Source organism: Astyanax mexicanus, chromosome 10, assembly GCF_023375975.1.
Source record: "Astyanax mexicanus isolate ESR-SI-001 chromosome 10, AstMex3_surface, whole genome shotgun sequence".
Lineage (NCBI taxonomy): Eukaryota > Metazoa > Chordata > Actinopteri > Characiformes > Acestrorhamphidae > Astyanax > Astyanax mexicanus.
In genome coordinates, this window is record NC_064417.1 from 53,496,117 (window position 1) to 53,516,631 (window position 20,515).

Sequence of the window (20,515 nt, forward strand, 5' to 3'; positions counted from 1 at the left end):
TTACTCCTGGTGTAAAAATTCAAGCAGTTCAGTTTAGTCCATCTTTCTCTTGATTATATTTTTGATTCCAGAGGTTTTCAATTTGGTAAAATCAACGAAACTCATAATTTTTACCAGAGCTGTGTGATTTATGGAACGGTTTGCAACATAATCCAGAAAAAGAGGAATAAATAAAGACACATCACTGTAATTTCATTAATTTCCCAGGAGCAGAGTGAAGCGAGTCCAGCATTAATCTGGAGCAGAAGTTTCTCTCAGGAAGAAGAGTGATGATAAATCCGCCGCTCTGTAAATAAAGCAGCGCTGCTGAGCCGTGTTTAGAAGACGTGCCTTTATTGATAATGTTTTATTTACGCATAATGACTGTACCTTATCTTGGTGTCAGGTGAGTGCAGGTGTTTGTGAATGGGGTTTCTCTACTGGGACGAGGAAATGCTAATGAGAGACACTGGGGGGACAGGATTGGTTTAAAACACTACAGCTACAGCTCCTCTTCCCTCTGCTGTATCTGATAAAACACTCGTACAGTTCCCAATGAAATTAATAAGACCTAACGTAAAATGAAAATTGTGTTATTTTCTTTAGTTTTATGAGATTTGACATTTTAGATCTTTACTCAAGATAATCCTTTATTAGTAATACAAATTAAGACAAAGACTTCAGAAATTACGAATACAGACAGAATTGTGTTTATTTCTTCTGTATTTGTGCACATTCTCTTCAAATTTACAGATTAGGACAAAATAAAAGCGGACTATGGAAAAAAGACTCTGTCCGTATTTATTAATGAACAGAGTCTTTTTTTCCGTAATCTGCTTTTAGTTATTCTATGTTTGTACATGATCTCTGAAAGCAAACAGAGTGTTCATTTCATTCGTATATGTGCACAGTTTCTGGAAGCATTTAGATAGCATTTTATTTCATTAGATATGTGTACACATATTTATCTAAAAGCTATCAGATACGGATGTAGACGTCTGTCCGTACTCTGAGATTATTCTGTCTGTATTTGAACATATCTAAAAGCTATCAGATACGGATAGAGCCTTTTAATTTGTAGTCTGTTTTTATTTTGTTTACAGATACGGACAGAGCCTTCTAACCGTGTTCTGTGTTCATGTCATTTGAATGTGTGCACATTCTCTGGAAGCTTGCATATGCCGTATTCTTTATATATTTTATTTGCATACACAGTATCTGAAAGCTAACAGATACGGATGAAGCTCATATCCTTAGAGTAAAGGATACAGACAAAAACCCTTTTCCGTATTCTGCGTTCATTTCATCTGTACATGTGCACTTTCTCTAAAAGCTAACAAATTCACATGCAGCCTTCTATTTATATTCTGTTTTCATTTTGTCTGTATTTGTGCACAATGTCTGAAAGCAAACCGATATGGATGTATACAGACAAACCCCATTTTCCGTATTTTGTGTTAATTCCATCTGTATTTGTTCAGTTTCTCTAAAAGATATCAGATACAGGCACATTCTTCTGTACGTATTCTACGTTAGTTCTGTTTGTATGTGTACATATTATCGGGAATCTAAGAAATACGGACAAAGCCTTTTGTCCTCTGTCTGCTTTCATTTTGTCCGTATTTGCACATGATCTCTGAAATCTAATAGATACTGACATGATCATCCAACTGTATTCTGTGTTTATTTAATCCATGTTTCTACATGATCTCTGAAAGCAAACAGATACTGATGTAGAACTGCAGTTATTCTTGCTGTATGTTTACATATCTGAAAGCTATCAGATACGGGCAGCGCCTTTTGTCCGTAATCTGCTTTTATTTTGTCTGTATTTGTACATGATCTCTAAAAGCTTATAGATACGCACAGAGCCTTCGTAACCTTGTAAGTCGCTGTGGATGTAATATAAAAAATATTAAATAAACACAAAATACGGACTGTAGTCTTAATTTGTATCTGTATTTGGATTTATGTTAGGAATAAATGAGCCTTTACAGAAGTTTAAAGTTGTTTTTGTTTTGTAAAGTTGTAGAACTTTGGTGTAAAATGGACTTTTGTTGTAGTAAAACATGATAAAAAGTTCTTAATTACGCTTTCCTGAAGGTTTCTAAAATCCAGTATCTTGTGCTTTTTGCCCAGAACTCTTTACAACAGGCCGCTTTTATATATATATACATATATATATATATATATATATATATGTATATATATATATATCCTCCTGAGACCTGGACTTTGTTTGGTGTGCATTATTATATAGGACCTAAAAAGTATGAAAACAATTTTTTCCTTGGTATTGGAAAGTTATTTTTGCAAAAACCAATGTCCTCATATGGGGACATTAGTTTATTTTAACATTTAAAGGGATGATAAAGACCCTATTAGTCCAAAAACAAAATTTAAGCTTTGTACAGTAAGCAAATAAACTAATTTCAAGCATTAAATTGGATAAGAATTTTGGATCATTTTTACCTGGCCCACGTTTCTGCCGAGATTGGCTGTAGAAACTTTAGACTGGGATTCCTGCCACCTTGTTTTCAGTCAGTTAAGTGTAATGTTGCCATGATACAACTGGATGGTATGGGCAGTGTCTCCATATGAGGCCAAAGGTCAACATAAAAAGCAGAATCGTAATGTCCACATATGAGGACGCAGGGTCTCAAGAGGATATATATATATAAATATACACATACACGTAATAATAAATATTAATATGCCATACCACAGGTCTGTCTTTATTACAGAGCATAATACAAAGTATTTCAGCATGAAAGCAGGTATTTGTAATGTGTGACAGCGTCCTAATTGATTATCACATCTCTGCTACACCAGGAGGCAGGCTATGCAGCGTCTATGTATATATATGTCTATGTTATTATCAGTACAGTGATGGCGGCGCTCGGAGCTGAAGCTAGTTAATAAGCTTCTTTTTAAGCACTTTTTAAGTTATTAATGCCTCGTTTTAAATGTCAGTGCTCTCCGGATTCTAGTAAGGAGGTGTGGAGCTACTTTGAGTCTAGATAACGGTGTAAAAAGCGATTTATCAGGGTAAAAAGCACAAAATATTGGATCTCTGAACTCTGTGGGAGAACGGAGGTGTGCTATTTAACTAAGATAAGAACTTTTTATCATGTTTTACTACATTAAAAAGTTAATTTTATGCACCGGAGTTCTCCTTTAAGGCCAGAACTTTGATACCACCTCATCAGAAAACCTTAATAAAGGTTATTTCAATATAGAATAAACTCAGCAGAAAGAGACAGCAGAAGTAATGCATGATGGGTAAAATCGCTGATGACGTACCGATGAGGTGAGTGAAGTCTACGTCCAGACGCTCTCTGTAGCCGAAATCCGGATCCATCCCACTGCGGTGAAGCACAATCTGAGACACACACTCCTCAACAACCTTGTAGTATTGAGGCCTGTAACACACACACACACATTTACAAACACACACACACACACACAAACACACAATCAAAATGACAGCCTTGTCAATTACAATGAAATACAATATCTCATATATAAGTCGCTGAGAGGCGTAAAACTTCATAAATCACTTTGCGAGACTTCTGTTATCTTTTAATAATATTTTCCCGCCTCTGAAATAAAACTTCTACTGAAATCACCAAATAAAACAAAGCGTGAAGCCGCCGCCCGGCGCCGTGACTTTGTCCGTCCAAGGTGACAACAGAGGGGGCGGGGCTTCCTCTCTAATTGGCAATCATCTTTGCCAATTAAGTGCACCAATAAAAAAACCTGGGACGCAAATCTAATCAGCGTAATCTGTGTAATTAGGAGCACAATGGCAGAGAAAACACGGCCGTGTGGGGGGAGGGCGGCGGCAGCGGGGGCGGCAGTGGCAGGGAGAGCGGCAGGAGTGGCGGGTAGGTGAATGGGCATGGGACCAGGCGCTGTCACGGCGCTGCTGCTCGGCATGTGACCTTTTTCACCGAGTTATATTATCAACTTTAATTGCGAGTGACATTTAGCAAATACAGCGTCGACTTAAGCCGAGTTAAGGAGGGAAATAATTACGTTCTGAGATCGACTTTAAATCCAGTGCAGTAAAACCAGCAGACACCCCATTCTCCCACCAGAGATCACCAACCAACACCCCCCCAACCCCTCTAATCCCACCAATAAACCGTAAACAGTACCCAACTCTTATTACACTAACTCTCACCACTTCCTCACGTCCAAACTTTTTTTGTTGGGGCTAGACGGAGAAATATATCTGAAGTCACGGGTCAGAGACTCTATAATAAAACAAATAATGAAATATACCACTTTAAATAATACATTTTCCTGATTATTTCATTTACACACTATTTTGCTTGACTTACTATCTTTATCTATCTTTTACAGTGTTGTGTAAACTAAGATTTTTCAAAGTGGTTTTTCATTTCATGATGTCTCTTAATATTAAACTCCTTAATTACGGCAACTTTTAGACTCTTTTGTCGTTTTTCTGCGCTAGAAATGCGCACTCTCTCCGCTTTTAGACTCTTTGGCCCGTTTTTCTGCGCTAGAAATGCGCACTCTCTCCGCTTTTAGCCTCTTTGGCCCGTTTTTCTGCACTAGAAATGCGCACTCTCTCCGCTTTTAGACTCTTTGGCCCGTTTTTCTGCGCTAGAAATGCGCACTCTCTCCACTTTTAGCCTCTTTGGCCCGTTTTTCTGCGCTAGAAATGCGCACTCTCTCCGCTTTTAGACTCTTTGGCCCGTTTTTCTGCGCTAGAAATGCGCACTCTCTCCGCTTTTAGACTCTTTGGCCCGTTTTTCTGCGCTAGAAATGCGTACCCTCTCCGCTTTTAGACTCTTTGGCCCGTTTTTCTGCGCTAGAAATGCGCACTCTCTCCGCTTTTAGACTCTTTGGCCCGTTTTTCTGCGCTAGAAATGCGTACCCTCTCCGCTTTTAGACTCTTTGGCCCGTTTTTCTGCACTAGAAATGTGCACCCTCTCCGCTTTTAGCCTCTTTGGCCCGTTTTTCTGCACTAGAAATGCGCACTCTCTCCGCTTTTAGACTCTTTGGCCCGTTTTTCTGCGCTAGAATTGCGCACTCTCTCCACTTTTAGACTCTTTGGCCCGTTTTCCTGCTCTAGAAATGCGCACTCTCTCCGCTTTTAGCCTCTTTGGCCCGTTTTTCTGTGCTAGAAATGCACACTCTCTCCGCTTTTAGCCTCTTAGGCCCGTTTTTCTGCGCTAAAAATGCGCACTCTCTCCGCTTTTAGACTCTCTGGTCCGTTTTTCTGCACTAGAAATGCGCACTCTCTCCGGTTTTAGCCTCTTTGGCCCGTTTTTCTGTGCTAGAAATGCACACTCTCTCCGCTTTTAGCCTCTTTGGCCCGTTTTTCTGCGCTAGAAATGCGCACCCTCTCCGCTTTTAGACTCTCTGGTCCGTTTTTCTGCACTAGAAATGCGCACTCTCTCCGCTTTTAGCCTCTTAGGCCCGTTTTTCTGCGCTAGAAATGCGCACTCTCTCCGCTTTTAGACTCTCTGGTCCGTTTTTCTGCGCTAGAAATGCGCACTCTCTCCGCTTTTAGACTCTTTGGCCTGTTTTTCTGCGCTAGAAATGTGAACTCTCTCCGCTTTTAGACTCTGTGGCCCGTTTCTGACACCTAGCGTTCAAACTTTGAATCTTACATTATAAAAACCTGCTTAACAGCGGGCCAACTTTCATTCTATTTCTAAAATACCTCGCGGGCCGCTCCAAAAAAGGAAACGGGCTGCAAATGGCCCGCGGGCCGTAGTTTGGACACCCCTGCAGTAGAGTGACTCTTCCAGAGCGCTATTAACTTCAGAAATCAGAACAGAAAACAGAAAAAATACGTATTATTTTATTAATTTATTATTAAATACTGTTTAAAACGCTGTACTGTTCCATCAAACACCGGGGTCGTATCACTGACTGCAGAATGGAGCCTAAAACACACCTAAAATCTACAGTTAATCTACAGTAAATATACAGTAAATCTACAGGGCCTTGGATAAAATAATAATTAAATCAAGGAAATAATTCAACGGTTTGTGCTCTCAATTTTTTTTTTAGTCAAGCTCAGGATTTCTTTTATTCGAGAGAACGTTTTTCTTAATTCAAGAGAACAAATTCTTTCATTTTGAAAGCATGATTTCTTTAAATCAAGCTCATTGCTTTAATTGGAGAGAACGATTTCTTTAAGTCAAGCACTTGATTACAAGTTAATTTGAGCTAACAATTTATTTAATTAGAGAGCACAAATTATTTAATTAGAGAGAACAATTTATTTAATTAGAGAGCACAAATTATTTAATTAGAGAGAACAATTTATTTAATTAGAGAGAACAATTTATTTAATTAGAGAGAACAATTTATTTAATTAGAGAGAACAATTTATTTAATTAGAGAGAACAATTTATTTAATTAGAGAGCACAATTTATTTAATTAGAGAGAACAATTTATTTAATTAGAGAGAACAATTTATTTAATTAGAGAGCCCAATTTATTTAATTAGAGAGAACAATTTATTTAATTAGAGAGCACAAATTATTTAATTAGAGAGAACAATTTATTTAATTAGAGAGAACAATTTATTTAATTAGAGAGCACAATTTATTTAATTAGAGAGAACAATTTATTTAATTAGAGAGAACAATTTATTTAATTAGAGAGCACAATTTATTTAATTAGAGAGAACAATTTATTTAATTAGAGAGAACAATTTATTTAATTAGAGAGAATGATTTTGTCGTTTCATCTGTTTTACAACAATAATAAATGTATAATTATTCAATAAATTATTAAATAAAGCTCCCGTGCTCACGATTTCTTTAATTTGTGTAATATTTCACTGAATGATGATAAATTAATTATTACTGTGATGCACAATATCGTCACTGTCCAATGAAAAACATGGTCAAGTGAAAGGAGTTTATTTCATGTAATTTTAGACTATTTCTATTGGCCCATTCATCAGGAAATTAAACACAGATATCCCCACATGGCGGAGCCCTGAAGCCGGGGGGAAATCAGGAGCAGCTGAATTAAGAAGCAGGAAGTGTGCTGACGCCGGATTTACCGCACTACAGTTTGGTCACATGTACAAAGTGTGATCCTGGTGCTGTTCAGTGATACCGGGGGTCCGGGATCAGAGCGCGGCCGGAGCTGATAAGCCAATCAAACGCAGCGCTGCTCTCCTCCGACACCGGACACGGAGATCAGCACCACCCAATCAATTAACCGCCCTGCAGCTGCACTATCATCACCCAGAGAGTGAGTGTGTGTGTGTGTGTGTGTGTGTGTGTGTGTGTGTGTGTGTGTGTGGTTGTTGGTCTTTGATGATACATTCCAGCAGAAAAGAGACAATATTAGAATACTAAATACAGAATAATTGCAGACTAATCACAGAGTAAATACTGACTGAACACAGACCAATTACATACTAAATACTGATCAATTACAGACTAAATACTGATCAATTACAGACTAAAATACAGACTAAACACAGACCAATTACAGAGTAAATACAGACCAATTACATACTAAATACTGACCAATTACAGACTAAATACTGATCAATTACAGACTAAATACTGATCAATTACAGACTAAATACTGATCAATTACAGACTAAAATACAGACTAAACACAGACCAATTACAGAGTAAATACAGACCATTTACAGACTAAAGACTGACCAATTACAGACTAAATACTGATCAATTACAGACTAAAATACAGACTAAATACAGACTAAATACATAGTAAATACAGAGGAATTACAGACTAAATACATTTTTAATTTTAATATTTTTTAATAATTATATTTCATGGTAAAGTTAGTGTTTTAAGTAGTTTTTATTAATGTTTTTAATTACATATCTTACTTTTTTTAATTAGGTCAATGTTCAAGACACTATGCGTCATAATAAAATGTATTTTAAAGTTATTTTGTTTGCAAATCACACCAGGGTTCTACTGCTTTTTTATCAAAAGGAAAATTCACACTGTTCTCATTTCCCATTATATACATTATATATCTACTAGAGACAGATTATATCTGTCCAGTATCATTTATTTTATATTAATCCTGGATATATGGAGATATTTAGAGTGCATTATTAATATTATTAGTATCATGACATTCTGGATCAGTGACTTCTGTTACAAATCTGATAAAATTCCATTTTGTTGCAGTAGTAGATTCTTGAAATATATATATATATACATATATAGGGGTTGGACAATGAACAGGCAGCCGTGGTTTTATGTTTTTTGGATACAATCCGGGTTAGCACCCGAACATCCCTTTCAGACAGCTTCCTCTTACAGCATCCACAGTTAATCCTGTTGGATGTGGTTGGTCCTTCTTGGTGGTATGCTGACATTACCCTGGATACCGTGGCTCTTGATGCATCACAAAGACTTGCTGTCTTGGTCACAGATGCTCCAGCAAGACGTGCACCAACAATTTGTCCTCTTTTGAACTCTGGTATGTCTCCCATAATGTTGTGTGCATTGTAATATTTAGAGCAGAACTGTGCTCTTACCCTGCTAATTGAACCTTCACACTCTGCTCTTACTGGTGCAATGTGCAATTAATGAAGATTGAACACCAGGCTGCTCCAATTCAGCCATGAAACCTAAAATCCCACACTAAAATGATGACAGGTGTTTCAGTTTCATTGTCCAACCCCTGTATATATAAATGAGTTATTACAAAAATACCATGAAATATCGTGATACTATTTTAGGGCCATATTGCCCACCCCTATTCATAATCACTGCAGTTGCGTTGCAGCATGTAGCTGGAATGTGATAAAATGTGACGGGCGGCCGCAGCTGATTGGACGGTGGCTGGAGCGTGTGGATATGATGGGTTTCTGCATGTCGCTGATGTACAGCATATTATTATTAGTATTATCTCTATAAGCAGCTCTATTTCCTGCTTCCTGGCGAGAGCGACCGCCGCATGCTGGAGATAACCAGGAGGAGAACGCTGACCCAGAACTGTCAGAACCACCAGAGGAGACGGCATCTGTCCCTCTCACCAAAGCTCTCTCTCTCCCTCTCTCTCTCCCTCTCTCTCTCTCTCTTTCTCTCTCTCTCTCCCTCTCTCTCTCTCTCTCTGCCACCTTCTTGCCAGCCTCTCATCTTCTATCCAGCCTCTGCTCCACATCACCCATCTAATCCTCACATCAGTCACAGCCAAAAGCAGGAGATGTGCTCCATATTCCCTCGCTCTGATCTACATCCTGTTTTACTCGTCCTCCAACACCGCAACTTCCTCAAACCGAGAGGAGCAACCAAAACATCTCAAGGACAAATTATCGCTTCATCTTTGTGTACCTAGAAATCTGTAAAAGTGGTTAAAAAATTGGTAGACTGATGTATGTAGAGTGTCATCACGATACCAAAACTAATCCTCCTAGAAACAAAAAGGAGCAACCTAAACATCCGAAGGATCTGGTGGAGTGATCCATGTCATGTCAACATGTCACAATACCAAAACTATGACTTTTGATACAATACCAGTCTAAATATCTTAATATTGATAATGAAATATCAGAATCAAAGTTTAAAGGGTTACTGTTTAAGCATTTAAAAGCTGGGAGCTTTGTAAATCATGTATCATCCCAGCTGGCCATCAACATCAATAAATATATGTTAAATTCAGGTTGAATATTTGGTCATGAAAAAAAAAAAATACATCAGGAGGATTGAAACATTAAAATTACACTAAACTATAGTAATATATCAAGTGGTTATTGTAATTATAATTTGTTATTAGGGAAAATACTTTTATTCATGCATTACTTTGGTCGTTAGAGCTGCACCATCTTGCTTATGATCAGTGTTGGGCACGTTACTTTGAAAAAGTAATTAGTTACTTAATTACTTCTCCAAAAAAGTAACTGAGTTACTAACTAAGTTACTCCACTATAAAAGTAACTAGTTACCAGTAAAAGTAACTATTGCATTACTTTTGTTTTACTCGCCCCCGTAACCACCACACCAACACACACACACACACACACACACACACACACAATGCACGCACACAATGCACGCACACAATGCACGCACACTTGCACCTTTGTCTGTATGTGCAAAGTAGAAAAATTGAGGTGCGGAATATAGTAACGGTGTTATAGTTACAGTCAGAGTAATTAGTTAGATTACTCGTTACTGAAAAAAGTAACTGCGTTAGTAACACTGTTTATTTCAACGGCGTTACTCCCATCACTGCTTATGATTCTCTTAACCCTCTGTTTGAAGTGTTCCTCTGAAAAATCACAATTTGAAGCATCATGCAGCTTCAATATTTTATATCCTATCTTTTCCAGCTCAACAAAAAGCATAACTTCCTACCTCTAGACCTGCATTGTTAAGTGGTAGAGCCTAGGGGTGGGCGATATGGTCCTAAAATAATATCACAATATTTCATGGTATTTTCGCGGTAACGATACTTTTGGCGGTATGACAAAATATTGAATTAAAAAAAATATTTCAAGAATACACTACTGCAACAAGATGAAAATTACATTTTATTATTGTATGCGATATGATAAATGATATATGATATATTCCACACCCCTAACTGAGATATTAAAAAATACATTAATTTTATCAGATTTGTAACAAATTGTCATGATAATAATAATAATAATAATAATAATGCACTCCAAATATCTCCATATATCCAGGATTAAAGTAAAATAAATGATACTGTACAGATATAATCTATAGTCTCTAGTAGATATTTAACGGGAAATGAGAACAGTGTGAATTTTTCTTTTGATAAAAACAGTAAAAAAGTAAAACCCTGATGTGATAATTAGGGGTGGGTGATATGGCATCTTATTTTAGGGTATAATATCGTTAACCATATTCAAAAAGGTTGGCGATATCATTGCATACGATACGATACGGCACATCGCTAGTAGAGCCAATGGGATTGGGTCTAAATGTACAAAATATAATACAAGCAACAAACACATCAATTATCATCAATCGCCATCAATCGCAGTTCGCTTTCAGAAATCATGAAGCGCCTTCAGTGAAGTGTTGGTTGTTTAGCTTTAGCTTTAGCTTCTCTTCATGAATTTCTAAACTAAAAGAAGAGAATATCTCTGAAGCTTCTGATCTCCAGCTGCAGGAACAGCAGATCTCCTCAGGCTGCCTTTCATCATCAGAACATCCTCAACACCTATAGACACGAGCGCCGCTGTGTGATCTGAATCGACCGAGAGAGAGGAGGAGATGCCACCGTACCACGAAAACCCCATCACCCCCCCATCAACCCCCCCCCCCACGGTCGGCTCCGGCCCTGTGGAGGAGACTCAGTCATCAAAGCCTGCGATGATCTTAAGGGTTTCCTCCTTTAATCTAAAATTATAGCCATACCAACCGTTTCCCAACCAACCAGTTTAATCTACCACATTAAAAGATTTCTGAGGTTCAAAGGTGGGCGGCGTATAGATGATGATGAGGAATCGAGGCGTATATAAAGCCGTATACGTACGACGCGGAGACGTTCAGCGAGCGATACTCAGAATTATAGTGGAAGCGCTGAAGATGTATTTTTAAAAGCATATCTTTACTTAGACTTAGACTTCCTGTATTGTCATTCTTAATACACTCATGTATGCAGAAAAATAATTTAGAAAAGCTAAAAAAAAATATATATATATGTTAGTAAATACAAAAATATATGGAAATGTAGCAGCATAAATATTAAATATAGATATATCATCATATAGATACATAATGTACATCTGCATAAATATAAATACCTCTAAGTTAGTAGCATAAATATCAATAAATAAAGAGACTTGTGAAGTTAGATATATGTAAAAGTATGTAAAAGTAAATAACTAGTGCTCAGTGTGGCTCATCGCTCAGAAGATTTTTTTAATTGACCAAAGTGTTAGGAGTTTAACAGTCTAATAGCTTGGGGGAAAAAACTGTTACAGAACCTGGTAAATATCGAACACAGCTCTGTAAAAAATGAAGAGAGCACTTCAGTTTCTGAATCAGTTTCTCTGATTTTGCTATTTATAGGTTTATATTTGAGTCAAATGAACATTTTCTTAACCAACCAGTTTAATCTACTACATTAAAAGATCCGTCTCTGCACTAAGTGGAAGCGCTGGAGATGTATTTTTAAAAGCATATCTTTACTTAGACTTAGACTTCCTTCATTGTCATTCTTAATACACTCGTGTACGCAGAAAAATAATATAGAAAAACAATAAAAATAGATAAATAAATAGATACATAAATATTAATATAGTGTCAGGAGTTTAACAGTCTAATAGCTTGGGGGGGAAAACTGTTACAGAACCTGGTGGTCCTGCTATATAAAAAAATATTTTTAAACAGCCCTGCATCCATTGTTAAAAAAATGCACTGGGGCTGCAAATATCGAACACAGCTCTGTAAAAAATGAAGAGAGCACTTCAGTTTCTGAATCAGTTTCTCTGATTTTGCTATTTATAGGTTTATGTTTGAGTAAAATGAACTTTGTTGTTTTATTCTATAAACTACAGACAACATTTCTCCCAAATTCAATACCAACCGTTTCCCAACCAACCAGTTTAATCTACTACATTAAAAGATTGCCGGGGTTCGAAGGTGGCGGCGTTTTGATGATGATGATGTTGATGATGAATCGAGCCATATATAAAGCCGTATGCGTACGACACGGACGCGTACGTGAGCCATACTCAGAATTATACACTACATCCGCCTGTGCGCTAAGTGGAAGAGCTGGAGATGTATTTTTAAAAGCATATCTTTAATAAGCGCATTCATTTTTAATGCAGGTTTGTAGTGATCCCGGCTGGCTGTCAGGCGGAGGGGTCTGGCGTCAGAGCTACAGACTGTGTGCCGCTGTTAAAACGTGTTTTTTATATTTCTCAATATCTCCAACAAGCCACGCTATACATTATTCATAACTCAGAGCACAGCCAGAGTAAGCAGCAGCTTGTCGATTCTAAATTCCTCCCTTTTTTCACTCTTCTTTGCTCTTTTTCACTCCTTTATGCTCCTTCCAATCCCTCCACTCGTCCTCTCTTACAACATATTTATATATTTTATCAGGGAGAAAGGTCCGACCCGGCAGAGAATAGATCACTGTCGGTGGCAGCAGCCGAGCCGAGGTTCAGCTGCCACTGACCGACACGTTTATACAGCCGAGCCGTCCCAAAAACGATGACTTAATAATTAAACACCTTTTTTTTTTGTACTGCTCTTAATTCACATTATCATGCTGCTATAGCAAAACTTTGCCTACTCTACTTACCCTATTTTTTATGTATTTATCTTGATATCTATTTTGTTCTATTCTATTTTTATTGTGTTCTTTTATTTTGTTATCTATTTATCTATATTTTTCTATTTTAACAGCAGCTCTTGGGTGTAAACTGGATCGTGAGAGCACAATTTCGTTCCACCTCATGTACCACATGTGATGCGAATGACAATAAAATCTCCTTAAATCCTTGAAATGTCCATAATTTTTTTAATTCTTATTTTAAAATGTCTAGTTGTGGTCTTAAATATGAATGAATGCCATTTTCTGTTTTTTGTAAAAAAAAAAAAAAAAAAAAAGTGCTCCGGTGATTCAGTATAGCGCTGCTTTAGTCCAGTGGAGGAGTGAGCATGGAAAAAACGATAGAATTCCGGCTCTTGCTTATGAATATTCATACATGCAAACATCATCTCGCATCTGATTGGCTAACAGAACTGTGACACCAGGGGGCAGCGAGACAGACAACAGTCAGAGTTGGGGTTTTGTTAGATGAACTGCAGCAGAGCTGCTACAACATATAAATAAATGTTGATAGACTAATGGACTTAATATTGCGCATTAGGTGAGTAAAAACCTTTCCTTTATTGTTCTTTTTATTTTTATTTTTAATGTTTTTAGTTACTGCTTATTCATATTATACTGTTTTTTGTGGGTTAAGTTAAGTTAAGTTTTATTTATTCATCTGAATTTTATTTTTGAAGGTTTTATAGTTTAGAGGTGGGCTGAATACTTTTGCACGTCACACTTTTTTTTAGATTTTTGTTTGATGTAGCATTTTTTGTTCCACTTCACAATGATGCGCTGCTTTGTGTTGGTCTATCACTTTTATTAAAATCGCAATAAAATACATTTAGGTTTGTGATTGTGAGCTGACGAAATTTGTTCAAAGTTCAAAGGGTATGAATACTTTTGCAAACCACTGTCGAAGATATTGCACCTATACGTCCTTCAACCAAGCAAACTCCAAATTACTGATCTCCAAAAACAGTGTAAGACTGTAAAATCAGGCCTGAAATCGTGTATTTTAGGTTTATTAAAAGTAACTGGACTCACCTGATGATGTAATCGTTCCTGATGAGCAGCAGGTGCTGGAGGATGGACAGGAAGTAGGTCTCAGAGGACGTATCCTTCACCATGTTGGAGAGCAGGTGATACACCTCCCCCATATCAGTGCACAGAGAGTTAAGGAATTACTGGAATCGACTGTTTAATTATTTGTAATGCAGTTTTAGAACATCAGGTAGAAAGAGACAGGTAATTCAGTGATGCTCACCTGTGCAATACTACACACATCAATCTGTACCATACTGATATAAGAACATCAGAAGATATATGATACAAGCTTAATTCCACATATATAACATTATCCATTGTTGACACAAATGTGAAAATGCACCAGAGCTGCAGATCTCGAATACAATTTTCTGATTTTTCTATTTATAGGTTTATGTTTGAGTAAAATGAACATTGTTGTTTTATTCTATAAACTACAGACAACATTTCTCCTAAATTCCAAATAAAAATATTCTCATTTAGAACATTTATTTACAGACAATGAGAAATGGCTGAAATAACAATAAAGATGCAGAGCTTTCAGATCTCAAATAATGCAAAGAAAACAAGTTCATATTCATAAAGTTTTAAGAGTTCAGAAATAATCAATATTTGGTGGAATAATCCTGATTGGTTTTTAATCACAGTTTTTTTTTCATGCATCTTGGCATCATGTTCTCCTCCACCAGTCTTACACACTGCTTTTGGATAACTTTATGCTGCTTTACTCCTGGTGCAAAAATTCAAGCAGTTCAGTTTGGTGGTTTGATGGTTTGTGATCATCCATCTTCCTCTTGATTATATTCCAGAGGTTTTTAATTTGGTAAAATCAAAGAAACTCATCATTTTTAAGTTCTCTCTTATTTTTTTCCAGAGCTGTATTTTAGTATATCAAGTTTGATTAAAGAGAAATTATGAATACATAAGAAAAAATAAGACATTTTACTTTAAGAATTAACAACCAATTAGCTTCCTTTTTTATATTAAATTATATTGTGCTTAGCAACAAACTTTAATGAATTGTTTTGTCACGATACTAAAATTATTATTAATATAACTTTTGTTACGATACCTGCTTAAATATCTTAAAACTGATACTTGGAAAAACCTAAAATATCAACAATTAATGGAATAACAAGAACACATCTGGAACTAAAAAGACAGACACTGGATTATACTTCTAGTTTAAGCGTTTTTTTTTTTTTTTTTTTTTTTTATTGCTGATGATTATGGCTTACAGACAATGAAAACCCAAAAATCAGTGTCTCAGAAAATTAGAATTATATTAAATAATACCAATTGGTACTTTCTGCAGTGTGGGCAGTAAGGCAATCCTGCTGGAAAATGAAATCCTCATCTCCATAAAAGTTGTTACCAGCAGAGTGAAGCTGTAAGATATGAAGTGCTGTAAGATTTTGTGGGAAAACAAAACTGCACTGACTTTAGACTTGATAATAAAACACAGTGGATCAACACCAGCAGATGACAGACATGACTCTCCAAACCATCACTGATCATCAGTACATTTTACATTTCATTTAAAGTATCAAGAGATCAGAGTCTGGAGGAAGAGTGGAGAGACACACAGTCCAATCAGTTATGGTTTTGGTCCAATTTTAATGGTGATGCAGCTTTCCTTTTCCAGCAGGACTTGGCACACTGCCCACACTGTCAGTTTTTTGGCTATTTTATTCCCTTTTCAGAGAAAAGAGGTCATGAAAACCATCATAAACACACAATTGTTGTTCCATTAATGGTAAGAAACCTCAGAAAACGTCCCTTAATTCACATTTAATTCACTGTATAACAGAAAGACGTCGTTATCTATCGATACTCATGTAAAATACCTAAAATTAGTCGCTAAATTTAGCACATCAGAGCAGAAGGAGATCTTTGCTCTCTGTTATCTCTGTCTTTTGGGATCTAATTTCCGAACACGACACTTTAAAACCGCAGCAACACAAAGAAGAGTCCCAGTGGTCCACCTGCCAGCTACTGTCAGCGGTCTGGAAATGAATCAAATAAGAAATCAAATAATAAAATCCTCAAGTTTGATAATTCAGAGCTATAAAAACGGATCAGTCGTTTTTTATTATTCTCAGTCTTTTGTGGAATCAGAGTCTCAGAGCGCAGATTTCTCGTCTCCAGTAGAGTAAAACTGTGTTTTTAAACTCAATAAAAGTATTGATTACATGTCCTTTTTCCCCCTCCCCCCCCCCCCGAGAACAGAGGCCAAACACTTCTGATGTCTAAAATAGACGTAGCATCAGATACAAATCACTGTCTTGTCATTTCTCTTGTTCTGTCTTCTGCTTTTTATTTATTTATTTCGTTTTTGCTTTTTTGTAAGGGGTAACTTCTTATTTCCTCTTTTTAGTTTCAATTAAATCAGTTTTACTGAGATTTCTGTTTGATTTATTGTGAAAATTTACTGTGACAGATAAATGCAGAGCTGCGTTTAAACATAACTTTCCTTTTTCCCCTTTAAATCCTTTAATTTAAGCAAAAAATACATTTCCTTGCAATATATTTTATAGTATTACAGCAACATACTGCAATATCTTCAGAAAAGTTCTGTTATGCTGTGAAATATGGTTATTATTTTTCGGTAACTTTTTATTTATCCTTTTTGTTTCAATTATTCCTGTTTTACTGAGATTTCAGTCCGATGTATTGTTAAATTTACAGTTAAAAGCAGGGCTGTGTTTAAACATTGGTTCCATTAGATTCCGCTGTTCTGTGGGAACTTTCCTTTTTTCTCCTTAAATCCTGCATTGCACTATATTTTACACTATTACAGCAATGCAGTGCGATAATAAATGTGTAAAAGTTCTGTAAACCTTTTACAAGGGGTAACTTTTATTTCTCTTTTTGTTTCAATTAAATCCGTTTTACTGAAATGTCTGATTTATTGTGAATTTATTGTAAATAAATTACTGTGACAAGCAGGAAAAAGCAGGGCTGTGTTTAAAAAGGAAAGCTAACTTTCCTTTTCCTCTTTAAATCCTTCGATTTAAACAAAAAATACATTTCCTTGGAAAATATTTTACAGTATTAGAGCAATATACTGCGGTATATTCAATTTTAAGAAATTAGTTCTGTATAGCTGTGTAATATGATTCCTTATTTTTTTCATGTTTCATTTTTAAATGGATACATTTTTATTTCTGCTTTTTGTTTCAATTGAATCTTTTTGCTGTTTTACTGAGATTTCTGTTCGATTTATTGTGAAATTTTACTGTGACAGAAACAAACTTTTCTAATGGGATAAAAAGTTAACCTTTTCTTTTCCTTAACTTTTGATTTAAACAAAAAATACATTTCTATACAATATATTTTACAGTATTAGAGCAATATACTGTGATATATATATTTAATCTTAAGAAATTAGTTTTGTTATGCTGCGAAAAATGTCCCTTTAACTTTTTATTTCAACTTTTTGTTTTAAATAAATACATTTTAATGAGGTTTCTGTCTGATTTATTGTGAAATTTCCTGTAACAGAAAAAAGCAGGGCTGTGTTTTATTAGATTTCACTGTTCTGACTGGATAAAAAGTTAACTTTCCTTTTCCTTATCTTTTGATTTAAACAAAAATATACATTTCCTTGCAATATATTTTACAGTATTTTATAGTATTACAGCAATATACTGCAATATACTGTGATATATTAAATCGTAACCACTTTATCATTATACAGTTTGAAGCGTATAATTAAGTTCTTCATGTTTATGAATGATTAGCATAAAATATATAACATTATTGGTAATATAATATTATTAACTATAACACGTTCAGATGCAGAAAGACAGGAAATAAATATATTCTGTAAAGCTGTGAAATATGGTTCCTATTTTTATGTTCAAGGTAACTTCTTATTTCTCCTTTTTGTTTCAATTAAATCCGTTTCACTGAGATTTCTGTTCAATTTATTGTGAAATTTACTGTGACGAGCAGGAAAACGTGATGCTTAACAAACACAAACAGCAGAGGTTTGCTGTGATGATCCCGTCACGCCACTAATCCCACAGCCCTGCAGAGCCCTGCACACTTCACACAACTCAAATGGGATTTCTGACTAATATTTAATGTTTAATTTTATCATTTTTAAGAAAATAACTCATTAGATCTCTTTTTCTTTCATCCTGAAATAAAGAAGAAGAAGAAAGAAGGTTTAAATAAACAGCTCTAGGCATCAGAAACTGTTTTCACCTGAAATAAACTAAAATAAATATAATTTAAATTAACTTTAAATAAAGAATAATTAGGTTTTCTTTTTTTTTAACAGACTCCCTTGTTTTAGATCATCTCAATCATTTAAAAAAGAAAATATCCAGTCTAAATATTTGAGGACGCCCCTGGAAAAAATACTGAATTCTGTTCTGGTTTAGTTATTTTCAGTAAGTTGCCCCCATTGCTGACACAGATGTGCAAGTGAACACAAACACAGCTTGTAAAGTTTTTGTTTCCAATAGAATAGAACTCTCTGAAGCAGATAAATGAAAATAACATGAGCCTGTTGGAACAATGCCTAATGATAAAGTGTTCAAAACTACATTTGTATATTTATTTATTATTTTAGATATTAAATATTGGTGTCAGATAGTGGTGGTTTCTTTATTAGGGTGATTTATCAGGTGATGCCCCCCCAAAGAGCACATTAAACCAGTGTTAAACTAGCGGTGACTACTCTGGACAGCCAGTCCTGCCTCTGAGAATGTCCGGCAATCTCAATGGGTCCTGGGAGGGCTAGCATTAGCATTACAGGTAATCAGGTAATTGCAGCACCATACGGGTTTTCCACAGCAAAGTTTGGTTTCTACGTTTTCTAGGTACCGTGCTGTACTGCTCCACAGCCCGTTAAAGAGTTTCCTCTTACACAGAACCAGGAATCATCTCATAATAACTATGAGAAAAACTCCATAAAGCGCAGGAGCCAGAAATGTGTTAATTTAGTGCTAGGTTTAAACCACGCCCACTAGAGAGTACTGTTGTACCTTGTTGTCTTTATATTACATAGTTTTAACTGGATAAAAATTAAATTAAATTTTCTCAACTTTTGATTAAAAGAAAAAATATATTCCCTTATACTCACAGTATTACAGCAATACAAACAACTCTGGAAAAAAATTAAGAGCCAGTTTAAAAATGATGAGTTTCTTTGATTCTACCAAATTGAAAACCAAGAGTCGCGGCATAAAGTTATCCAAAAACAGTGTGTAAGACTGGTGGAGGAGAACAGCTGTGATTAGCTGTGATAAAAGACTGGGGTTATTCCACCAAATATTGATTATTTCTGAACACTTAAAACTTTATGAATATGAACTTGTTTTCTTTGCATTATTTGAGGTCTGAAAGCTCTGTATCTTTTTTGTTATTTCAGCCATTTCTCAAATTTTGCTTATTTTCTGCAAATAAATGCTCTATTTTATGTGGAATTTGGGAGAAATGTTGTCTGTAGTTTATAGAATAAAACAACAATGTTCATTTTACTCAAACATAAACCTATAAATAGCAAAATCAGAGAAACTGATTCAGAAACTGTATCGTGTAATGTATATGTAGCGCATGGCCAAGCTTAGAATTTAATAAATACAATTATTTATGTAAATAATCATAATCCAATATGTATAGAACTACCCACCTGTACTGATACAGAAAGGCAGGAGAGGAATGAGTTGTGTAAAGGTGTGAAATAGGTTTTAGGTTTTAAAGAGATATATATACTGCGGTGTGCAGGTGAATACAGGGTGAATACAGGGTGAGTGCGGTGGTGTGTGGTGGAGGTGGGCTGCTTTGTTTATGGTGAGGTTCCTGAATTGAAAGGCAGCTTCTCAAATCCCCTCCAAATGAAGCGGGGTCTCGGCTTTAGACCGGTAATCTGTCCGCGGCCGGGCGATGCTCACCGCGCCGGTTCTGGGTGATAAAGGATATTCCATCTCGGCTCGGATGTCGTCCAGCCGGTGAGACAGCTCTATAGAATCCTCCTCTTTATTCTCAGTGAAGACCTTCAGCTGAATGTCCAGCTCCTCCGTCTCCTTCAGCTCCTGCAGATCACAGATCAGACGTACGGAATAAGAGACACGCTGAGAGCTGAGTTGATATTGATTGATATGAGTAAATATATGTATTCTCACGCCCCGATTCTACCTGTAGAAACCTGGATAATATGGACAAAATACTAAAAA

The 20,515-nt window shown here is 36.0% G+C and overlaps 1 protein-coding gene across 5 annotated transcripts in view; it reads right to left on the reverse strand.

Moving 5' to 3' along the window:
• diaph2 (diaphanous-related formin 2) overlaps nt 1-20,515 on the reverse strand; it is an 877,667-nt gene that overhangs the window by 622,672 nt on the left and 234,480 nt on the right. For all 5 annotated transcript variants that reach the window (XM_022683643.2, XM_022683642.2, XM_049484129.1 and 2 more), the window contains 3 exons: nt 20,262-20,374; nt 14,328-14,444; nt 3,283-3,401 (listed from right to left, as the gene is read on the reverse strand). In XM_022683643.2, the coding sequence (XP_022539364.1) occupies nt 3,283-3,401; nt 14,328-14,444; nt 20,262-20,374 (349 nt within the window). The remainder of the gene's footprint in view (nt 1-3,282; nt 3,402-14,327; nt 14,445-20,261; nt 20,375-20,515) is intronic.